This window comes from Cetorhinus maximus, chromosome 12 (genome assembly GCF_964194155.1).
Source record: "Cetorhinus maximus chromosome 12, sCetMax3.hap1.1, whole genome shotgun sequence".
NCBI classification, from domain to species: domain Eukaryota; kingdom Metazoa; phylum Chordata; class Chondrichthyes; order Lamniformes; family Cetorhinidae; genus Cetorhinus; species Cetorhinus maximus.
The window spans coordinates 65,148,092-65,172,720 of record NC_135890.1 but is presented as its reverse complement, the minus strand read 5'-3'; the positions used below and the strand labels follow the sequence as shown (position 1 = coordinate 65,172,720).

Sequence of the window (24,629 nt, the reverse complement as noted above, 5' to 3'; positions counted from 1 at the left end):
GCGGGAGCAGGCTATTGAGTTGGATGATCAGCCATGATCATAATGAATGGCGGAGCAAGCTAAAAGGGCCGAATGGCCTACTCCTGCTCCTACTTTCTATGTTCTATGCAAATTTCTTAATCGTGTCCCCTACATTTAAATGTAAATCATTGTTTTATACTATGCAAGGAACCCAGTACTGATGCCTGCAGAACCTCACAGCCTTCCAATCACAAAAATACCTGTTGACCATAACCTTTTGCTTCCTTTGAGCTTTTAATTTTCTGACTACTTGGGTGTGTGGGACCTTATCAAAAGCCTTGCTAAAATCCACACAAACTACATGAAGCACACTATCCTCATTGGCTCTCCTTATTGTCTCCTTAAAAAATTCAACCCAGTTAAGTCAGACACAGTCTGCCCTTAGTGAATCCATGTTGACGGTCCTTGATTAATCTGTACCTTACTAAATGGCGATTTATACTGTCCCTCATATGTTTTTCCAACAATTTGCTCACCTTTGAGGTTAAGCTGGCTGGCCTGTATTTCTCTTTCCCTTCCTCCCTTTTAAAACAATGGCACAACATTAGCATTTCCCAATTGTCTCTAACCATGCCTGGAGCAGGAGAGGATTGAAGAATAATGGTCAGAGCCTCTGCTATTTCTTTGCTTGCATCTACTAGCAGACTGAGATACATTTCATCTGGAAATGGTGATTTATCCACTTTCAAGGATGCTAACCCCTTTAATATTTTCTCCTTCACTTCTTCTTATGCTATCCAATATTTAAAACTCCTTGTCCTTAACGACAATGTTTGCATCGCCCCCTCTCTTTTCTGAAGATAGACTGTTACAAATCTAATGTGAATAAGAATGCTATGTTTTGAGACTGTGTTTAATTTAGGGTAAAATAAAGGGGGTCATGAGACCTGTTCTGAAGTTTGCCTAATAACAGGCCTGGGTGAAGTGGCTGTTAAAGATTAAAGGGAGGTCCAGACCTTTTTGCTGAAAAAAAGTGTAAGGTGACCACACCTGGAGACAATGGCAGCAGTAGCTGTGTTTACAGTGGTTAGACTGCCTGTCTTTCAAAGTCCCAGGAAGGGACTTTGTCAAGAATGTCAGGTTGTAAACAACTTTGCTTTAAACTGTTAATTTGCTTCTAAGATAAAAGAGTGTTGGGTCTCAAGGATGGCTGAGAGATGGGAAGGTTTCTAAGATATCCTTGAAACTCACAGGCAAGTTATTCTACCAGGATCCAGGAGAGAGGGAACAGCTAGAGGGACCGAAAGTCTCTATGGTTGATTGTGAAGGAATGTGGCTGGGAGCTCACACTCGGACTAAAAAGACCAAATTTGTGAAGATTTCAAACAAAGCTGAAAGATTCTCCTAGCTTGTGCTAGAGGGAAATCCCTCATTGTGAAAGACAGTTCTGGGGGTGAAAGTTACCAGGCTGGGAAAGGAAAAGAACAAAAGTAAACCCTTGGGAGTTAAGAATCATTTTGGACTGGTTCCAGGAGAACTGAACGTCCACTTAAGGGACAGTGTAAAGTATACCTGTCCCTGAGGTGGATTTTTCGGTTGTGTTACACGTAAAAGGGGGGAGTTCTGCTCTGTGGTTTAATGTATAGGTGATCTACAACAAGTGTTTAGTTACTAGTGCTTTTAGTCTGTTCCTAACATTAAAAGTCTTAAAACGTGAAATCTGGTCAGTCTATCCTTTCAGATTTTTATTTTTATTCATTCACGGGATATGGGCGTCACTGGCTAGGTCAGCATTTATTGCCCATCCCTGATTGCTCTTGTTCAGAGGGTTTTTAAGAGTCAACCACATTGCTGTGGGTCTGGAGTCACATGTAGGCCAGACAAGGTGAGGATGGCAGATTTCCTTCCCTAAAGGACATGAGTGAACCAGATGGGTTTTTACGGTCATCATCAGACTTTTACTTCTAGGTTTCTTTTGGATTCAAATTTCACCATCTGCCACCATGGTGGCATTCAAACCCTGGTCCCCAGAGCATTATCCTGGGTCTCTGGAATACTTGTCCAGTGACAATACCACTATGCCACCACCTCCCCATAGATATCAAATGAATGTTTGAATTTCTTTTTTTAAATTTATCGGTCTCTATGTGGATTGTATCAAGGTGCAAAACATTCATCAAGAATTATGTCCACGTAATCCGCTTCCACATACAAATTACCTTTTTGATTTATAATGGGCCCGACTCTTTCCTTCCTTGTTGATCCTCTTACTCTTTATGCATTTATAAAACATATTTTAGGTTTCTCTTGCCAAATTTTTTCATGTCTTCTCTTTGCTTTCTTAATTTCATTTTTAAATTTCTCTCCTGAACTTTCTACACTCGTCTATGCTTTCTGTGGTACTGAGCGCTCAGCATTTGATATAGGCTTCCTTTTTTTAACCTGAAGTGGCTAGATCTGTGAGTTCCACCCTTTTTTTTGGGAGCTTTTTGTTATGATCCACTTTATCACCTTGTTGTATGCTTCCCAATGCCCTGACATTGATTTACCTTCTAATTTCCAGTCCACTTTTTACTAACTTTCTTCTCAGCTTAGTAAAATTGGCCTTTCCCCAGTTTAAAATTTTTGGTCAGTCATTATCCTTTTCTAAAATTACACTAAATCTAACTGAATTATGATTCTACCATTAAAATGCTCTCCTTCTGCCCTTCCACCTGCTCAACTTCATTCCCATAAACTGAATCCAGGACTGCCCCAATGCACAAGAATCTAAAGCCCTCCCTCTTGCACCATCTTTCCAGCCACACATTCATCTGCTCTATCCTCTTATTTCTGTACTCAGAATCACATAGTCCCAGGTGTAATCTGGAGATTATTACCTTTGCAATGTCTTAATTTTTAAATTCTCATCCTTGTTTTCAAATCCTTCCATGGCCTTGTCCCTCTCTACCTCTGTAATCTCCTCCAATCCCACAACCCTCTGAGGTATCTGCGCTCCTCTAATTCTGGTCTCTTGGGTATTCCCAATTATAATTGCTCCACCACTGGTGGTCATGCCTTCAGTTGCCTAGGCCCCAAGTTCTGGAATTCCTTCCCTATACGTCACGTTTTCCTCCTTTAAGACATTTTTAACTTCTTAAAACCCACCTCTTTGACAAGCTTTTGCCCATCTGACCTAATATTTCCTTATGTGGCTCAGTGTCATATTTTGTTTCTGCAGCAGCTCAATGCCATCCTTCACCCTGGCACCAGGAAGGCAACATACCATCCTTGAGTCATATCTGCAGCCACGGAATCACCTGTCTGTTCCCCTAACTATTGAATCCCCTATCACTGTTGTCATGTTCCAGTATATTATGAACTTACAGTAAATATACTTAAAAAACACAAAAGGCTACAAAATAGGTGGCTGCCCAAGGATCACCTGACTTCTCTTGCGATACTTCCCTGTCTCAAGGGAGCACAAAGGGAACTTTCCAGACTGATGTTAACTCAATGTCTTTTCCTGAAACGAATTCAAAAGGGTAATTTCAAATTGAATAGTCAGTATTCAAATAGTCTTCCCTAGACTCAGGGGAGGTGCCAAAGGACTGGAAATTTGCAAACATTGCGCCCTTGTTCAAAAAAGGTTGTAAGGAAATGCCCAGCAAATGCAGACCAGTCAGTTTAACTTCAGTGGTGGGCAAAATTCTAGGAACAATTAATCAGGATAGAATTAGCAGTCACATGGAAAAATATGGGTTGATAAGGAAGAGTCAGCATGGATTCCTAAAGGGGAAATAGTGGTTAACTAACTTGCTAGAGTTTTTTTGAAGAGGTAACAGAAAAGGTCGATGAGGATAATGTTGTTGATCTGGTGTACATGGACTTTCAAAAAGGATTTGATACAGTGCCACATAATAGACTTGTGAAATAAGTTCTTGCTCATGGAATAAAAAGGGCAGTAGAAATATGGATACAAAATTGGCTGAAAAATAGGAAACAAAGAGATTAGATATCAATAGATATTTTTCAGGTTGGAGGAAGGTTTGTAGTGGAGTTTCCCTGGGGTTGGTATTGGGACCCTTGCTTTTCCTGATATATATCAATGATCTAGATCTTGGTGTGCAGGGGACAATTTCAAAGTTTGCAGAAAATACGAAGCTTGGGAGTGTTGCAAACTGTGAGAAGGATAGTGTAGAACTTCAAAAGGACATAGATAAAAACAAAAAGCTAAAAGCTACTGCGGATGCTGGAAATCCAAAACAAAACAAAAACAGAATTACCTGGAAAAACTCAGCAAGTCTGGCAGCATCGGCGGAGAAGAAATCAGTCAACGTTTCGAGCCTCCATGGAGGCTCGAAACGTTGACTGATTTCTTCTCCGCCGATGCTGCCAGACTTGCTGAGTTTTTCCAGGTAATTCTGTTTTTGTTTTGTTTTCAAAAGGACATAGTTTGGTGGAATGGGCAGATAGGTGGCAGATGAAGTTCAATGCGGAGAAGTGTGAGGTGACGCATTTTGGTAGGAAGAACATGGAGAGACGATATAAAATAAAGGGTGAAATTTTGAAGGGGGTGCAGGAGCAGAAAGACCTGGGTGTATATGTGCATAGATCATTGAAGGTGGCAGGACAGGTGGAGAGAGCAGTTAATAAAGCATATAGTATCCTGGGCTTTATTAATAGGGGCATAGAGTACAAGAGCAAGGAAGTTATGCTGAATTTATATAAGACGCTTGTTAGACCGCAGCTGGGGTATTATGTACAGTTCTGGGCGCCGCATTATTGGAAGAGTGTGAACACATTGGAGAGAGTGCAGAAGAGGATTACAAGAAAGGTTCCAGGGATGAGAAACTTCAGCTATGAGGATAGGTTAGAAAGGTTGGGACTATTCGCTTTGGACAGAAGAAGGCTAAGAGGAGATCTGATAGAGAAGTTCAAAATCATGAGGGGGCTGGACAGAGTAAAAGGATCAAGAATGAGAGGGCACAGATTTAAAGTGATTTGCAAAAGATGCTACTGTGACGTGAGAAAAAACCTTTTCATACAACGAGTGGTTTGGGTCTGGAATGCACTGCCCTGGTGGAGGCAGGTTCAATCGAGGCATTCAAGAGGGCCTTAGATGATTATTGGAATAGAAACAATGTGCAGGGGTACAGGGAAAAGGCAGGGCAATGGCACTAGGTCATAATGCTTATTTGGAGAGCTGGTGCAGACACGATGGGCTGAATGGCCTCCTGTGCTGTTAAAATTCTGTGATTCATTCAGATACAAAGACACTAGGCTATTTCAAACTCTCAAGGTGTGAATGTCATCACACAGGATATATAATAGATCTAGCCACCCACCTTACTTGGAAAAGGGCTTTGGACTTGCACCGGTCACATGGTTCCCTGCTTTTAAAAACAGCAAGAAGCTGTTCTGGACAGAAATCCATCAGATTCCACTGGGAGCTATCAACCAGTTGCAAGACATCCAAGCACCCAAGGGTCATGTGGACTCGAAACATCAACTCTTTTCTTCTCCACCGATGCTGCCAGACCTGCTGAGTTTTTCCACGTAATTCCGTTTTTGTTTTGGATTTCCAGCATCCGCAGTAGTTTTTTGTTTTTATCACCCAAGGTAATAAGTGTTATGTGGTTTATCTTCTGGCTGAATCTACATTGGGAAGATTTTCTTCTACTCATGAGCGACTTAAGTCCGAATCAGGTAGGTTTCTTCAAAACTACTTTATTTACTCTGCACACATGATAAGCTACTAGATAAGTATATCTCTCTTGTATGCAGACTATTGCCTCTTCTAACCAAGTCTCTAGTATTTGACTACTGATGTCACTGTTACACCACGATACACAGCATTATCTCATTACCATAACTATTAATCTATTATGATACATCACTACAGATAAAAACAAAAAGCTAAAAGCTACTGTGGATGCTGGAAATCCAAAACAAAAACAGAATTACCTGGAAAAACTCAGCAGGTCTGGCAGCATCGGTGGAGAAGAAATCAGTTAACTCTCCACCCAAGTATGTCAACTTTTTAATAGCAATTTTAAACTATTTTCTTAAACTATTTACATTACATTTTTGATCTTCGATGCTGCTCTGGTGTCGGCAATGGGGCAACTGTGTCAACTTAAGAAGATAAGACAACACCATCTTCAGCAACAGAATGAATCTTCAGAACTAAATCTGGCTGAAATTCTTGTATAGAACTCTTCAACTGTAGAAGCTCTGTAGTTTTGGCTTCTGCGCTGAAGGACAACTTTAGTTGAAAGATGACTTTCTAATGAGAATGAAGTGAGGGCGTCAACAGACTTTCACTCAAGCTAATAGGCTCTACCAATGCTCTGGCAGTGTGACCCACCTTGAAGTCGAGCATTTTGTCCACCCTTGTCAGCTCACTATTGTCAGCCATCGATATACGAGGCATCTCATTGGCGGGTTCAGTGGGACAAAGATACAAATTCTGCTCTTCGACAATGAACACAGCTGACTCCTCAAAAAAATCAAAGGCTTCATATGCTTCGGCAGCAGATTCAAAGAGTGTACCAATCTTTAGGACCTCATCTTCCAATGGAGCACTTCTTGCTACAATGGCATCTCTTTTATGATCTTCTTCAGGAAAGAGCCAACCTAGGTCTAGAAGGTCCTCTTGCAGATGGTCACCGTCTGCTGAAGTGCCTTCTGTTTCCACACCTTCTGGCCTATCTTCAAAAAGAACTGAGGGATCTACAATCTCCGCCAAGGGTCTAGTGGATGGTGTCTGTGTGATGGAGAATGACCCACTGCTTAATGAATAAACCTTACCAGTGGTTGCTGAATGGGAAGTCGTCTGTTCTGCACCTGACTTTGGAAATTCCTCCATGTAAGGTACCTGGCTGTCCTGCCAGAGGTCTTCATCTACTGTTTTCAAGATGCCCAGCTGTATACATGCATTTCTGCTCAGTAAAGGTATGTTTTGGTTGTGCAAGATATAGAAGGTCTCTGTAATCCTGCCCTTTCGCCCATTTTGGCAGGCTTTTGAGTGGGCATGACTGCAGCCTTTGGACCTACCCAACTAACAGACCTGTCCAAAGCCTCAGTATTTCGACGGATTATAGCCCAATTTTGCTCCCTAAATTCAGCCTGCCTAACATATTGAACCACTTAATAGAGTGTTAGATTGTCTTTTGGCTGTAAAAAAAAAATGACAGCTTTTCGTCGTGGACTCCGACAACAATGCAGTCGTGAATAAGTTCATCTTTCAAAGCACTGGCTAGCGGATACAGGTTTGTAAGAAGCAATTCGACGGATTCGCCTGGTCTTTGGGATCTCTGATTGAATCGCGCTCACTTGATTACGAAGTTCCGTTTTGGGCTGAAATGCACACTGAGTGCTTTTAGAACAGTTTCAAAGTCTGTAGAGGTCTCTTCTACCCCCGTATCAGGGGAACATTGTCAGCAACAGGCCCCACTGCGTAGAGGAATGAACTAACCTGGTGCTTTTGCTCTTTGGCATACAAACCCAATGCTGCTTGATTCCTCTGTTGACCTTTGAGGTTTTTGAACAGCTGCAGGAGAGGCAGTGACTGCTTGACTGGTGCTGACATCGCTACCAATTCTCAATGTGCCTCTCACTAAGGTAAGTCTTTGGATTCTTTCTTTGAAAAATTCTTCTTCAGATTTCTTCCTGTGGGTGTTCTGTCGATGGCACCAAATCATTGTTAGATTGGTGTCACCAGCTCTGCTACCATGTTTTGTGGTTTATCTTGTGGCCTAATCTATAGTGAGAAGGTTTCCCTCTATTCATGAGTGACTTAGGTCTGACTTGGGTAGGTTTCTTCAAAACTACATTATTTACACTATACACATGATAAGCTACTAGGTAAGTATATCTCTTGTGTACAGACTATTCCCTCTTCTAACCAAGTCTCTAGCACATGATCACTGATGTCACTGTTACATCATGATACACATCACTATCTCATTACCATAACTATTAACCTATTATGTTACCATAAACAGTAATGCCTTGAAAATGAGAGATTCCTAACATAACTTTTCCCAACCTGTTCCAACTTCAAGTTCACCTGAGAATCAACCTCCTGGAAAGTTGACTACAAGAGGCTTTGCAGCTTACTGCGAATCCTCTGCTTTACAAGACCTTCACTTCAACTAAAACATCAACTCATCTAAGAAACTACAAGCCTACTATGAAAGAGACTGAGACAATCATAAATTGTAATTGTATTTTCCGCCACATTTATATCTAATTTTTGTGTATGTGATAGTGTGGGTGAGTGAAACGTCATGTTGTTAAACTTCCAGGGCAAGATCTGATAATAAATAGCCTTCCTTATTTTTAAATTCACAAGAAACTTGCTGCTGGAATTATTTAAATTGGAGCAATCACTCTGAGCGTAAGAAAACACATAGCCCTTACATACAAAACACACTGATCACATGCAGTAAGAAAACACACAAATTCTGTCCGTGACACTATTACTTTCCTGACCTTTCTCCTTTTTCCTCCCACACTGCACAGCTGCCATCAATGGTGCTTTGGCCTTGGTTCTTGCTGTACTTGCAAGAAGAACCATTAACAGATACTGGTTAGAGAGCAAGATGCACTCAGGGGACTCCTGCACTACCTGTCTGGTCCTCCTCATCTGTCTGGTGGTCATTCATTCCTTCTCTACCTGCATAATCCTAAGCCATGGGGTGGCCACCTCCTGAAACATTTTTTTAATTTATTCTTTCATGGGGTGTGGGCATTGCTGGCTAGGTCAACATTTATTGCCCATCCCTTATTTCCCTTGAGAAGGTGGTGATGAGCTACCTTCTTGAATCACTGCAGTCCATGTGGTACAAGTACACCCAGAGTGCTGTTAGGGAGAGTATACCAGGATTTTGACCCAGTGACAGTGAAGGGATGAAGGAACATAAATTCACATAGTTCTCGGCCTTGCGGTTGCACCATGCTGATCTCAGCTGCTGCTCAAGCTCTGAAGCCGTAAGTTCATAATAGCTACTTTCGGGCCTCAGAAAAAACGTGTGTGGTGTTTGTTTGTGTGTGTGTGTGTGTGTGTGTGTGTGTGTGTGAGTGAGAGAGAATGAGGAGTGTAGGACAATCTGAGAGATAAATTTCACCATCACAGGGGAGAGGGTTAAATTGATGAAAGTGTGAATTCCGACTCGAATTCGCCACAAAAGCACCTAATTCTGATTTAACTGTGGCAGGTTCGAGGGCTGTCTGAGTAACTTGCTCTGGTGAAAGAGAACAGTGATTACAATATTTAAATGAGGCTCCATTTCTCAGGTTTTGTGAGCCATTTAAATATAATGGTTATGGCCCAGGGATCCCAGGGCTCCAGGAACCTGGCAGCTTGAGGGGGTGGTGAGATCTGCCAGGTCCAGCAAGTGTTTTTCCAGCACTGGCTATGAACCAGAGAAACAGGAGTGTTTCTTCCTGGCTTGTCAAGCAAACCTTCTGCTGTGATTGCTGCCCTTCCAATATCAACAACCACCACTCTCCCTCCCACTACCTCCCATGATCTCTCCCTCCTCGCTGCCACATTTTCAGTTCCCCTCAATGTCCTCTCCACCCCAGTTTTCCGACCTGGCAGTTGGCCAGCAGCTGGGGGGAAAATACGTAAAATAAAATGCTAATGGGGTCCCGCAAACTCAGCAGGGCTTAGGCCTTCATGGTATTTCTGAGTTTCTCACTGTCATAGAAAAGTGCTCCTGTTCCCACCCTGTAAATGCTGGGGTCAGAGAATGAAAAAGAAAATTTGAGAGAGAGGAGGCAAATATGTTTGAAACTTTGTTTTTTGCTTTCACATTACCTTTTCTCTTTGAATTTCATTCTTGATCTGAGATATCTTTATTTTCATGGCATCCAATTCTTCATCTGGGACCAGTGGAATGGTCGGAGTGTTGTCTGACTCATCCAAATTTTGGAAACTCAGATCAGCTAGAGGAATGTACCACTTACAGTCATACTGCTGGTTCTTGCTACGAGAGAAAAAGAGTATTAGTGTAACTCCAAGAGTTTTTGCAGATTGATTACCTGGCTACCTCTCAAATCTGGATGGATGACTGTCAAATACTTTCCTACTGTGAGATTGCCATCGCTCGTTTGCTGACATTTCTGAATTAACAGTAGAGGTACTCAGTGTTATCTTCAGATCTCAGGAAAAGAAGGATGAAAACTCTTCACTGTAACTCCTCGTATTCATGCACCTTCATCCCTTGCCTATCTTCTACACTTGCTCAACCTTCCCTCATTAGACAACCCCTTCATCCCAGAAACTAGTCTAGTGAATTTTCTCTACACTGCTTCCAATAATGTCCCTCATTAAGTAAGGTAACCAAAACTGCACACAGTACTCTAGGTATGATGTCAACCAATACTCTGTGCTGTTGTAGCACGACTTCCGTCCTTTTATACTCATCCTCCTTGCAATAAAGGCCAACATTCCATATGCCTCCCCAATAACTTGATGTACCTGCATGCTGGCATTTTGTGATTCATGTCCAAGGACACCCAGATCCCTCTATAACACAGCATGCTGCAGTCTCTCTCCATTTAAATAATATTTTTCTTTTCTATTCTTCCTGCCAAAGTGGACAATCTAATTTTCCCAATTATACTTCAAATTTTTATACGCCAATTTTATATGCCGGAATTTTTGCCTCCTCACTTAACCTGTCGAGATCCCTTTGCAGACTCTTTGCATCCTCCTCACAACTTGCTTCCCTACCTATTATCAAATCTTCAGCTAATTTGGCTACAATATAGTCAGTCCCTTCCAAGTCATTAATATAGATCATAAATAGTTGGTGTACCTGCATTGATCTCTGCAGCACTGCATTATAGTTTGCCATCCTGAAAATGACCCATTTATCCTGACTCTCAGTTCATCAGAACTCTATCCAACATCATAAGCTCTTACCTAATGAAGTAACCTAGCTTTTATATGAATATTTTAGCTTATTACTTCATTAAGTTTTTAAAAAAAATCTAACTTTTAACTTTCATCCCTTTATTTCCCAAATGTAGGGTGGGTAGCCCAGCTTGTCTTTAATAATGATGAGTGCTGATAGCCTCACTGTTATCATTACCACAAAGTCCGGGCCATTAACTTCAGGGCAAATAACTTTGCTGTGATGTTAAAGCTGGTCTATAAATGCACTCTAAAAGGTTGGTACATTTGTCCTCTCCAATAACCCCACTACCTCCATTAAAAAAAGGAATGAGATAAGTAAACAACAGATAACAGATCAAGCTTACATTTTCAGTGAAATAAATTGGAACAAGCATTGTCTGCACACATTTGTTAGCTGAGTACTAGTTTAGAATCTGGTTTATGATTGAAAGTTGATATCTTTTTAGGTACCTTATTAAAGTTGCTATGTGATCAAGGAGGAAACAATCCCGATAAGAGAATTCTTTCAGCACAGCTCTGAGATTCAGTGCTGTTTGCTCAAAGACTTCCAGTTTCTAAGGACCTGTCAACTATGGCCAGAGGCCTGTACTTGTTATTCAGTCAGCCAGAACAGAAAGAGAAGCTTTCTACAGAGCTGTGAACAGTATCGCTAATATTGAGCAGTAGATTTTTTTTTTATTCCTTGCCCTCTCTAATTTCCTCCCTGTTCCTCCTCTTCTATATTGGAACAATAATCAATAATTAATACTCTAATATTGATGCCATATAGCATCAATTTGAGCAGCCTTGCTCAAATATTCATATGCAAGTCTGGATGGTGAATGCCAACCACGTTAATCAACTGTGGAGGGTGCCACCACTGACCCCAATTTTGTCCTCATCCAGTGTCCAGTGGCGTACCACAGGGATCTGTGCTGGGTTTCCTATTATTCGTCATTTATATAAACGACATAGATCACTATGTGGGGGGTAGGATTAGTAAGTTTGCGGATGACACAAAGATTGGCCGGGTGGTTAACAGTGAGGTTGAGTGTCTTGGGCTACAGGAAGATATAGACGGGATGGTCAAATGGGCAGATGAGTGGCAGATGGAATTTAACCCTGAAAAGTGTGAGGTGATACACTTTGGAAGGAGTAATTTGACAAGGAAGTATTCAATGAACTGCATGACACTAGGAAGTTCTGAGGAACAAAGGGACCTTGGCGTGTGTGTCCATAGATCTCTGAGGGCAGAGGGGCATGTTAGTGGGGTGGTGAAAAAGGCATATGGGACACTTGCCTTTTTCAATCGAGGCAGAGATTACAAAAGTAGGGAGGTCATGTTGGAGTTGTATAGAACCTTGGTGAGGCCACAGCTGGAATAGTGTGCGCATTTCTGGTCGCCATATTATAGGAAGGATGTGTTTACACTGGAGGGGGTGCAGAGGAGATTCACCAGGATGTTGCCTGGGATGAAACACTTAAGTTAAGAAGAGAGGTTGGATAGACTTGGGTTGTTTTCGTTGGAGCAGAGAAGACTGAGGGGCGACCTGATCGAAGTGTACAAGATTATGAGGGGCATGGGCAGGATGGATAGGGAGCAGCTGTTCCCCTTAGTTGAAGGGTTAGTCACGAGGGTACATAAGTTCAATATGAGGGGCAGGAGGTTTAGGGGGGATGTGAGGAATAACTTTTTTACCCAGAGGGTGGTGGTGGCCTGGAATGCGCTGCCTGGGAGGGTGGTGGAGGCGGGTTGCCACACATCCTTTAAAAAGTACCTGGATGAGCACTTGACACGTCATAGCATTCAAGGCTATGGGCCAAATGCTGATAAATGGGATTAGGTAGGTAGGTCAGGTGTCTCTCATGTGTTGGTGCAGACTTGATGGGCCGAAGGGCCTCTTCTGCACTGTGAGATTCTGTCACTTGCTGATTTCCCCTTCCGTTACTAAGCAAGACTGCAAATTTTTGTAGTTCCTCTGTCACTCTGAATCAAAGTTCAGTGAGTTTGTTGCTTAAGATGCATATTTCTTTGAAAACAAAATTATAAATTTTAAGTCAATTAGAATCACAACAATATACTTTTCTTGAAAAGGTGCTATCTTCACAAAAAACATGCTTGATAAATCTTTTCTTGCTCAGGGCGGGAGGAAAGCTGCTCTTTAGTTCTGCTACTTTATTACATGTGGATGACACCATGATGTGTTCTGGTGTGATTTATACTTTTTATCATGTGTTGCTAATTTAATTAAAACATGCAACTGTTCTCAGCTTGAAGATAGTGTAAATAAATTTCAGAAACAAAGTCTAGCTTTTTGCAAAAACTCGAAGTAATAGAAAACCACACTAATAACTTCAAGTTTTGAGTGACTATCTGCCACTTGATCAGAAAATTGCAGAGATCAACTTGAAAAATAAGAAAGTAAAAAGGAATGTAAATTGAGTGAGAAAATGCATCCTATTCTATTTGACAGGCCTGAGGTATGCCTGTATTTTGTTTAATGATAATAAGTGACTTATTCAGAGCTAGGCTGCAATTTTACTTTTGGTGAAACTAAAGAATTGAATAGTGCTCGGATAGATGCAGCAGCCAGCTTAAGATTTAAGGTTCTCACAATTCTACTGCCCAAGAACTATTTAAAAAGAAACTCCGTGGCATAATTAGCCAAAGTGACCTGAAAGTGTTTTATTTTATTCTTTCATGGGATGTGGGTGCCATTGGGGAGGCCAGCATTTATTGCCCATCCCTAATTGCCCTTGAGAAGGTGGTGCTGAGCTGCCTTATTGAATTGCGGCAGTCCATGTGTGTAGGTACAACAGAGTGCTGTTCCTGAAGAGGGTTCCAGGATTTTAACCCAGTGATGGTGAAGGAACGGTGATATAATTCCAAGTCAGGAAGGTGTGTGACTTGGAAAGCAACTTGCAGATGGTGGTGTTCCCATGCATCTGCTGCTCTTGTCCTTCTAGGTGTTTGAAAGGTGCTGTAAAAGGCTTGGCAAGTTGCTGCAATGCATCTTGTAGATGGTACACACTGCTGCCACTGTGTTTTAGTGATGGAGGGAGTGAACATTTAGGGTGGTGGATGGGATGCCAATCAAGTGGGTTGCTTTGACCTGCATGGTGTTGAGCTCTTTGTGTGTTGTTCGAGCTGCACTCATCCAGGCAAGTGGGGAGTATTCCATCACACTACTAACCTGTGCCTTGTAGATGGCGAACAGGGTGTGAGGAGTCAGGAGATGAGTTACTCGCCTCCGGATTCCTAGCCTCCGATCTGCTCTTGTAGCCCCAGTATTTGCATGGCAAGTCCAGTTTATTGTCTGGTCAATGATAACCCCCAGGATTTTGATTGTGGGAGAATACAGCGATGGTAACGCCATTGAATATCAAGAGGAGATGATTAGGTTCTCTTTTGCTGGAGATGGGAATTGCCTGGCCTTTGTGTGCCTGAATTTTTAACTGAATATCCTATGAAGTAATTTTCATACCATGCTTGTTATACAGTATTTAACAAGTTGGCAAATCTTTTAATGTTGGCACTTTGTATTCTTATCACAGCACATCTGTTCAATATTAGACTAAAATTTTTGTCTCAACAATTCCTACAACAGGATGTTATACAGTGATTCCAGGATTTTATACAATGATTCCAAACAGGTCACACAATATCTTATGGTACAGCTGACTGCAATGTTGCATTTATATCAGCACAATTGAATTAACTTGAGATTCAAGATCAACTGTTACCTCTTCTGACAACTTTAATGAACGTGGGCAAACTGGGATGAGCTGTAGCATGGGATCAGCCGAGTGCGAACTGCTGTGTGCGACCAGTTGAGAGGGTTCTGCAAAGTGGGAGCAGTTTAGTGGGGAATGCAGTGTGGGACCAATTGAGTGGGGCCTGCAGTGTGGGACCAGTTGAGTGGGGATTGCAGTGTGGGGCCTGCAATGTGGTAACAACCAAATGGGGACTGCAGTCTGGGACCAGTTGAGTGCAGACTGCAATGTGGGACCAGTTGGTGGGGACTGCAGTGTGGGATAGACCAAGTAGGGACTGCAGTGTGGGACCAGATGAGTGGGGACTGCTATGTGGGACCAATTGAGTGGGGACTGCAGTGTTGGACCGGTTTAGCGGGATGTGCAATATGAGACCAGTTGAGCAGGGACTGCAGTGTGGGACCAGTTGAGTGGGTACTGCTGTATAGGACCAATTCAGCGGGGACTGCAGTTTGAGACCAGTTGAGTGGGGACTGCAATGTTGGACCGGTTTAGCGGGATGTGCAATATGGGACCAGTTGAGCAGGGACTGCAGTGTGGGACCAGTTGAGTGGGGTCTGCTGTATAGGACCAATTCAGCGGGGACTGCAGTTTGAGACCTGTTGAGCGGGGACTGTAGTGTGGGACCGGTTGAGCAGGGTCTGCAATGTAGGGCCTGCTGAGTGGGGACTGCAGTGTGGGACCTGCAATGTGGACCAACCAAATGGAGGTTGCAGTGTGGGGTCAGTTGAGTGGGTACTGCAGTGTGGGACCAACTAAATGGGGACTGCAGTGTGGGGTCAGTTGAGTGCGGATTGCAATATAGGACCAGTTGTGTGGGGACTGCAGTGTGGGTCCAACTGTGTAGGGACTGCAGTGTGGGACCAGTTGAGCGGCGACTACAGTGTGGGACCAGTTGAGCAGCACTGCACTGTGGGACCTGCAGTGTGGGACAAGTTGAGCGGGGACTGCAGCGTGAAACCAGTTGAGCAGGGACTGCATTGTGGGACCAGTTGAGTGGGGACTGCAGTGTGGTACCAGTTGAGCGGGGGCTGCAGTATGGGACCAGTTCAGTGGGACCGGTTGAGTGGGGACTGCAGTGTTGGACCTGCAGAGAGGGACCAGCTGAGTGGGGATTGCTATGTGTGACCAGTTGACTGTGACTGCAATGTAGGACCAGTTCAGTGGGACCGGTTGAGTGGGGACTGATGTGTGGGACCTGCAGAGAGGGACCAGTTGAGTGGGGATTGCTATGTGTGACCAGGTGACTGTGACTGCAATGTAGAACCAGTTCAATGGGGACAGCAGTGTGGGACCAGTTGAGTGCGGTCTACAGTGTGGGACCTGCAGTGTGGGACCAGTTGAGTGGGGACTGCAGTGTGGGACCAGTTGAGTGGGGTCTGCAGCGTGGGTCCAGTTGAGTGGGGACTGCAGTGTGGGACCAGTTGAGCGGGGACTGCAGTGTGGGACCAGTTGAGCAAGGTCTACAGTGTGGGACCAGTTGAGTGGGGACTGCAGTGTGGGACCAGTTGAGTGGCGACTGCAGTGTTGGACCAGTTGAGTGGCGACTGCAGTGTTGGACCAGTTTAGCGGGATGTGCAATATGGGACCAGTTGAGCAGGGACTGCAGTGTGGGACCAGTTGAGTGGGTACTGCTGTATAGGACCAATTCAGCGGGGACTGCAGTTTGAGACCAGTTGAGCGGGGACTGTAGTGTGGGACCAACCAATTGAGGACTGCAGTGTGGGGCCAGTTGAGTGGGGACTGCAGTGTGGGACCTATTGTGTGGGGACTGCAGTGTGGGACCATCCAGATGGGGACTGCAGTGTGGGGTCAGTAGAGTGGGGAATGCAATGTGGGACCAGTTGAGCAGGGACCGGCAGTGTGGGACGAGTTGAGTGAGGACTGCAATGTGGGATCAGTTGAGTGGGGACTGCAGTGTGGGATCAGTTGAGCGGGGACTACAGTGTGGGACCTGCAGCGTGGGCCCAGTTGGGTGGTGACTGCAGTGTGGGAACAATTGAGTGGGGACTACAGTGTGGGACCAGTTGAGTGGGGACTGCAGTGTGGGATCAGTTGAGCGGGGACTGCAGTGTGGGACCAGTTGAGTGGGGACTACAGTGTGGGACCAGTTGAGTGGGGACTGCAGTGTGGGACCAGTTGACCGGGGACTGCAGTGTGGGACCTGCAGTGTGGGCCCAGTTGGGTGGCGACTGCAGCGTGGGAACAATTGAGCAGGGACTGCAGTGTGAGACCAGTTGAGTGGGGACTACAGTGTGGGACCAGTTGAGTGGGGACTGCAGTGTGGGACCAGTTGAGCGGGGACTGCAGTGTGGGACCAGTTGAGCGGGGACTGCAGTGTGGGACCAGTTGAGCGGGGACTGCAGTGTGGGACCAGTTGACCGGGGACTGCAGTGTGGGACCTGCAGTGTGGGCCCAGTTGGGTGGCGACTGCAGCGTGGGAACAATTGAGCGGGGACTGCAGTGTGGGACCAGTTGAGTGGGGACTACAGTGTGGGACCAGTTGAGTGGGGACTGCAGTGTGGGACCAGTGGTGTGGGGACTGCATTGTGGGGCCTGTAATGTGGCAACAACCAAATGGGGACTGCAGTGTGGCACTAGTTGAGTGCAGACTGCAGTGTGGGACCAGTTGGTGGGGACTGCATTGTGGTACCTGTTGAGTGGGGACTGCAATGTGGGACCGTCCGAATAGGGACTGCAGTGTGGGACCAGATGAGTGGGGATTGCAGTGTGGGGCCTGCAATGTGGCAACAACCAAATGGGGACTGCAGTCTGCGACCAGTTGAGTGCAGACTGCAATGTGGGACCAGTTGGTGGGGACTGCAGTGTGGGACAGACCAAGTAGGGAGTGCAGTGTGGGACCAGATGAGTGGGGACTGCTATGTGGGGCCAGTTGAGCGGGGACTGCAGTGTGGGACCAGTTGACCGGGGACTGCAGTGTGGGACCTGCAGTGTGGGCCCAGTTGGGTGGCGACTGCAGCGTGGGAACAATTGAGCGGGGACTGCAGTGTGGGACCAGTTGAGTGGGGACTACAATGTGGGACCAGTTGAGTGGGGACTGCAGTGTGGGACCAGTGGTGTGGGGACTGCATTGTGGGGCCTGTAATGTGGCAACAACCAAATGGGGACTGCAGTGTGGCACCAGTTGAGTGCAGACTGCAGTGTGGGACCAGTTGGTGGGGACTGCATTGTGGTACCTGTTGAGTGGGGACTGCAATGTGGGACCGTCCGAATAGGGACTGCAGTGTGGGACCAGATGAGTGGGGATTGCAGTGTGGGGCCTGCAATGTGGCAACAACCAAATGGGGACTGCAGTCTGCGACCAGTTGAGTGCAGACTGCAATGTGGGACCAGTTGGTGGGGACTGCAGTGTGGGACAGACCAAGTAGGGAGTGCAGTGTGGGACCAGATGAGTGGGGACTGCTATGTGGGGCCAGTTGAGTGGGGACTGCAGTGTGGGTCTAGTTGAGTGGGGACTGCAGTGTGGGAACTGTTGAGCGGGGACTGCAGTGTGGGACCTGCAGTGTGGGGCCAGTTGCATTGGGACTGCAGTGTTGGACCAGTTGAGTGGGGACTGCAGTGTGGGAACTGCAGCGTGGGACCAGCTAAGTGGGGACTGCAGTGTGGGAACAGTTGAGCGGGGACTGCAGTGTGGGACCAGTTGAGTGGGGACTGCAGTGTGGGACCAGTTGAGCGGGGACTGCAGTGTGGGACCAGTTGAGTGGGGACTGCAGTGTGGGACCAGTTGAGTGCGGACTGCAGTGTGGGACCATTTGAGTGGGGACTGCAGTGTGGGACCAGTTGAGTGGGGACTGCAGTGTGGGACCAGTTGAGTGCGGACTGCAGTGTGGGACCATTTGAGTGGGGACTGCAGTGTGGGACCAGTTGAGAGGGGACTGCAGTGTGGGACCAGTTGAGCAGGGACTGCAGTGTGGGACCCACCTGGTTGGGACTGCGGTGTCGGACCAACCGAGTGGGGACTGCAGTGTCGGACCAGCTGAGTGGGGCCTTCAGTGTCGGACCAAGTGGGAACTGCAGTTTGTTCCAACCAAGCAGAAGTGTAAACTGCGATTTGGGGTAAGATCTATTGGAGAATTCTAATTTACTGGTCGTGTAGTTCCCATGCATCAGCTGGTCTTGTCCTTTTAGGTGGTAGTGTCACGGTTTGGTTGATGTTGTCGAAGGAGGTTTGGTGACTTGCTGCGTGTTTCTTGTATATGGTACACACTGCTGCTGCTGTGTCTCGGTGATTGAGAAAGTGAATGCTTAAGGTAGTGGATTGTGTACCAATCAAGCAGGTTGCTTTTTCCTGGATGGTATTAAGCTTGAGTTTTGTTGGATTCTAGAGAGCCCTGGTACAGTAAAGCAGATTTTAAAACAGCTCCTTCTTAGCTAATTCTGCACTCGACTGTACAGCCATAGTATTTAAAAGTGTGAAAAGAGTTAATATGTTTAAATGAGGAACGTTGGTCTAACTTCTCAGCTGTAGGTGTGCAGTACCTGTACGGCTGCTGTCCTGGAGAAGATTCTATGGCTGATCTTACGCCCAGGTTTAAGTTTCTATACTAACTGTAGCCTAAAGAATAAATCTGAAAGCTGTACAAATCAGCCCTTTCTGAAGGGCTTACACTACACTGCTCAATAAAATGTATCAATGCTTGCAGCTCATGTTAACCTCAGTAAGAGAATTATCAAAGCTGCTTCCTTCCCTTGTGGTTCCCCTGTGGTTTATAATTCACTTAAACTTGGTGCTTGTGGTTTGCCAGCTCCCCCAGTTATGTTGTACCACACTTCCTCTACTTCAAATGGAACAGCAGATGGCAGATAGCATATAGAGTCTCAACACTGCTCTGTAAAAATTGCCCCTGCTCATACTTTGGTTAAGTTTTGTGCTGTGATATGGTTGAGCATTTCCTTTTCTTCTCCCTTTACAAGCTCTGTTTTCTTGCCTGCCAGCTCACCTGAAATCAGACTTTCTATGCTGGATTACATTAAACAAACCACAGGCAAAGAACTTAAAATCTGGATTGTTTGGTCTAAAGGTGCATAAGCCAAATGGAGCTTACATGCACAATACTGCACAATGGTGTCAAACTATATTATATGCATTTATTTTAATATCAAAGTTAGGTTAATCAAAATCATGACCCAGCTAAATAAATACTCCCTAAAGGAAAGAGCCTTCAAGTCCCAGAATATTATCTATTGCACACACAGTGTCAATCTATTTTGTCTATAATGGAAGAGATACATAACAACAGTAAAATGACCCTGCTTGCGGCAAGGGTCCTTGTCACAGCATGAAAATGAATAAATTGGGTAATGACAGTTCAACCAATCTAGTCAACAGACACACTGCCCTTGAGTTATGTGGAGAATGCTTAAATAAAAATTGCAATTACTCGCATAATCTCATCCTCCTGCAGGGGAAATTTCCCACTAAAAATAATCAAAACCTCCTCTATACACATAAAATTAGTGATGTTGACAACAGAATCATTGAATGGTTGCAGCACAGAAGGTGGCCATTTGTCTGTTCTGGCTCTCTGCAAGGGCAACTCAGCTACTTTCACTCTTTGGACTTTTCCCCCTAGTCCTGCATACGGTTTCTCTTCAGATAATTATCCATTTCTCTATTGAAAGCCCTGATTGAATCTGCCTCCACCACACTTTCAGGCAGTGCATTCTAGATCCTAACCATTCACTGTGGAAGATATGCTTCCTCTTTGGTTCTTTTGCCACGTTCTTATATTTGTGTTCTCTGGCTCTCGACCCTTCTGTTGATGGGAACAGTTTTTCTCTATCTACTCTCTCCAGACCATCCATAATTTTGAACACCTATGTGAAATCTCTCCTCAACATTCTCTTCTCTGAAGGAGAAGAATCACAGAATCACACAGTGCAGAAGAGGCCCTTCGGCCCATCGAGTCTGCGCCAACACATGAGAAACACCTGACCTACCTACCTAATCCCATTTACCAGCACTTGGCCCATAGCCTTGAATGTTATGACGTGCCAAGTGCTCATCCAGATAATTTTTAAAGGATGTGAGGCAACCCGCCTCCACCACCCTCCCAGGCAGTGCATTCCAGACCGTCACCACTCTCTGGTAAAAAAGTTTTTCCTCACATCCCCCCTAAACCTCCTGCCCCTCACCTTGAACTTATGTCCCCTTGTGACTAACCCTTCAACTAAGGGGAACAGCTGCTCCCTATCCACCCTGTCCATGCCCCTCATAATATTGTACACCTCAATCAGGTCGTCCCTCAGTCTTCTCTGCTCCAACGAAAACAACCCAACTCTATCCAACCTCTCTTCATAACTTCAATGTTTCATCCCAGGCAACATCCTGGTGAATCTCCTCTGCACTCCCCCTCCAGTGCAGTCACATCCTTCCTATAATGTGGCGACCAGAAATGCACACACTACTCCAGCTGTGGCCTCACCAAGGTTCTATACAACTCCAACATGACCTCCCTACTTTTGTAATCTATGTCTCGATTGATAAAGGCAAGTGTCTCATATGCCTTTTTCACCACCCCACTAACATGCCCCTCCGCCTGCAGACATCTATGGACACACACGCCAAGGTCCCTTTGTTCCTCAGAACTTCCCAGTGTCATGCCGTTCATTGAATACTTCCTTGTCAAATTACTCCTTCCAAAGTGTATAACCTCACACTTTTCAGGGTTAAATTCCATCTGCCACTTAGCTGAGCCCAAGACACTCAACCTCACTGCTAACCACCCGGCCAATCTTTGTGTCATCCGCAAACTTACTAATCCTACCCCCCCACATAGTGATCTATGTCGTTTATATAAATGACAAATAATAGGGGACCCAGCACAGATCCCTGTGGTATACCGCTGGACACTGGCTTCCAGTCACTAAAGCATCCTTCTGTCTTCACCCTCTGCCTCCTACAACTAAGCCAATTTTGAATCAACCTTACCAAATTACCCTGTATCCCGTGTGCCTTTGCCTTCTTTATAAGTCTCCCATGTGGGACCTTGTCAAAGGCTTTGCTAAAATCCATATAAACTACATCAACTGTACTACCCTCATCTACACACCTGGTCACCTCCTCAAAAAATTCAATCAAATTTGTTAGGCATGACCTCCCTCTGACAAAGCCATGCTAACTATCCCTGATCAAACCTTGCCTCTCCAAGCGGAGATAGATACTCTCCTTCAGAATTTTCTCCAATAGTTTCCCTACCACTGATGTGAGGCTCATTGGCCTGTAGTTCCCTGGCTCATCTCTACAACCCTTCTTAAATAGCGGAACCACATTAGCTGTTCTCCAGTCCTCTGGCACCTCCCCCAAGGCCAGAGAGGAATTAAAAATTTGGGTCAGAGCCCTTCCGATCTCCTCCCTTGCCTCCCCCAGCAGTCTGGGACACAAATCATCCGGACCTGGAGATTTGTCCACTTTTAAGCCTGCCAACACCTCCAGGACCTTGTCACCCCCTATATCAATTTGCTTAAGAACCTCGCAATCTCTCTCCCCAAGTTCGATACCTTCATCCTCATTCTGTTGGGTGAGGACGGTCGTGAAGTATTCATTCAACACTCTACCGATGTCCTCTGGCTCCACCCATAGATTGCCCCCATGGTCCCTTATGGGCCCTACTCTTTCCCTGGTAATCCTCTTCCCATTGATATACTTATAGAATATCTTGGGATTTTCCCTACTTTTACCAACCAGAGCTTTCTCATAACCCCTCTTTGCTCTCCTAATTGCTTTCTTAAGCTCCACCCTGCACTGTCTGTACTCCACTAATGCCTCTGATGATTTGCTTCCCTTGTACCTGCTAAAAGCCTCTCTTTTCCTTCTCATCGTAACCTGAATATCTCTGGTCATCCATGGTTCTCTGGGCTTGTTACTCCTTCCTATCACCCTAGAGGGAACATGTTGAGCCCCACCTTTTCCAAGCTGTCCATGTAACTGAGGTCCCACATATCTGGAAACACTCTCATAAATCTTTCGCACCCTCTCTCGTCTTTCATGTCCTTCCTAAAGTGTTAGCAGGCTTGAGGTGCAGAATTGCTTACTCCTGCTCCTATTTCTTCTGATCTTCCTAAGTGTGGTGCCCAGAACTACACACAATAGGCTTTGAGACCTCAAAATGGGGTTCCCGAGCTAGCACTTGCCAGCAGTGCGACCAGCTAAGCAATTTTATCGGAGGTAGCCTTTGGGCTTGCTGGCAAATTAAGGCTGGAGGGCAGGCTCCTGATGCTGCCATCCCAATCATAGCACCAGCAGCCCTGCAGTCTTGGCAGCCCCACTGGGAGTTTGGGAATAAGAGGGCGCAAAAGTAAGTAGAAACAAATAAGTCACAGGGGCCAAGCTGGCAGTCCCTCTGGATGGCCCATTGGGGCTTGCCTTTCCTGCCATGGCCCCTTTTTTGGAGCGTGGAGCCATGAGCTTCTAAGGCCTGCAGGACAGCCGCAGGGAAGCTGCCTCTATGAAGCTTCCCATGTGGCTTCCCATGTGGTAGAGAGACTCTCTGTATGGTGTAATGGTAATGTCACTGGACAGTAACCTTGAGGGCCAGGCTAATGCTATGGGGACACAGGTTCAAATCCCATCATGGCAACTAGTGGAATTTAAATTCAATTAATAAAATGTATTAATTCTGGAATTGAAAACTAGTCTCATTAATTTTTTTTGTCATAAAAGCCCTTCACTAATGGGTTCACTAATGTCCTTTAGGGAAGGAAACCTGCTGTCCTTACCTACTGATGACTCCAGATGCACAGCAATGTGTTCATTCTTAATTGCCCTTTGACATGGCCTAGCAAGCCACTTAGCTGTATCAAACTGCTACAGATAAGTCAAAAAGGAATAAAACCAGACAGGCCACCTGGCATCAACCAAATACAGCAAGACCCAGACAACATCTAGGCTTGGGCTGACAAGCGGCAAGTAACATTCATGCCACACATGTGCCAGCCAATGACCATCTCCAACAAGATCATCATCATCTCTAACCGTCGCCCCTTGAAACTCAATGGCATTACCATTGCTGAATACCCCGCTATCAACATCCTGGGGGTTAGCATTGACCAGAAACTGAACTGGACTAGCCATATAAATACTGTGGCTACAAGACCAGGTCAGAGGCTAAGCATCCTGCGGCGAGTAACTCACCTCTTGACCCCTCAAAACCTGTCCACCATCTACAACGCATATATCAGGAATGTGATGGAATACTCTCCACTTGCCTGGATGAGTGCAGTTCCAACAACACTCAAGAAGTTCAATGCCATCCAGGACAAAGCAGCCCACTTGATTGGCACCCCATCCACAACATTCACTCCCTTCACTACTGATGCACAGTGGCAGCAGTGTGTGTACCATCAACAAGATGCACTGCAGGAACTCACCAAGGGTCCTTAGACAGCACCTTCCAAACCCACGACCGCTACCATCTAGAAGGACATAGGCTGTAGACACATGGGAACACCACCACCTGGAAGTTCCCCTCCAAGTCACCCACCATCCTGACTTGAGAGTATATTGACGTTCCTTCACTGTCACTGGGTCAAATCCTGGAACTCCCTCCCTAACAGCACTGTGGTTGTACCTAAATCTCATGGACTACAGTGGTTCAAGAAGGTAACTCACAACCACCTTCTCGAGGGCAAATAGGGATGGGCAATAAATGCTGGCCTAGCCAGCGAAGCCCACATTCCTTGAATGAACAAAAAAAACTGCCCAGCCTCATCGGCCCTGCAAAGTTCTGCTTACTAACATCGGTGGGGGGGACTTGTGCCAAAATTGGGAGATACATTGGCTGTACGGTAAATATGTCGATGTCAGGCTGTTGCTGCCTGATATTGTCATATTCATTGAATAAAATCTTGCAGCCAATGTCCCAGACCCCACCATCACCATCCCTAGGTATGCCTTGTTCCACCAGGACAGATCTACCAAAGATGGTGGCACAACTAATTGGAGGAGAAGGCTCCACAAATATCCCCATCCTCAATGATGGGG

At 45.4% G+C, this 24,629-nt stretch overlaps 1 protein-coding gene across 2 annotated transcripts in view; it reads right to left on the bottom strand.

The window, feature by feature from the left end:
• The window catches only part of LOC144687520 (breakpoint cluster region protein), a 598,462-nt gene that overhangs the window by 190,978 nt on the left and 382,855 nt on the right, over nucleotides 1-24,629 (bottom strand). For both annotated transcript variants that reach the window (XM_078553762.1, XM_078553761.1), the window contains exon 10: nucleotides 9,770-9,938. In XM_078553762.1, coding sequence (XP_078409888.1) covers nucleotides 9,770-9,938 — 169 coding nt within the window. The remainder of the gene's footprint in view (nucleotides 1-9,769; nucleotides 9,939-24,629) is intronic.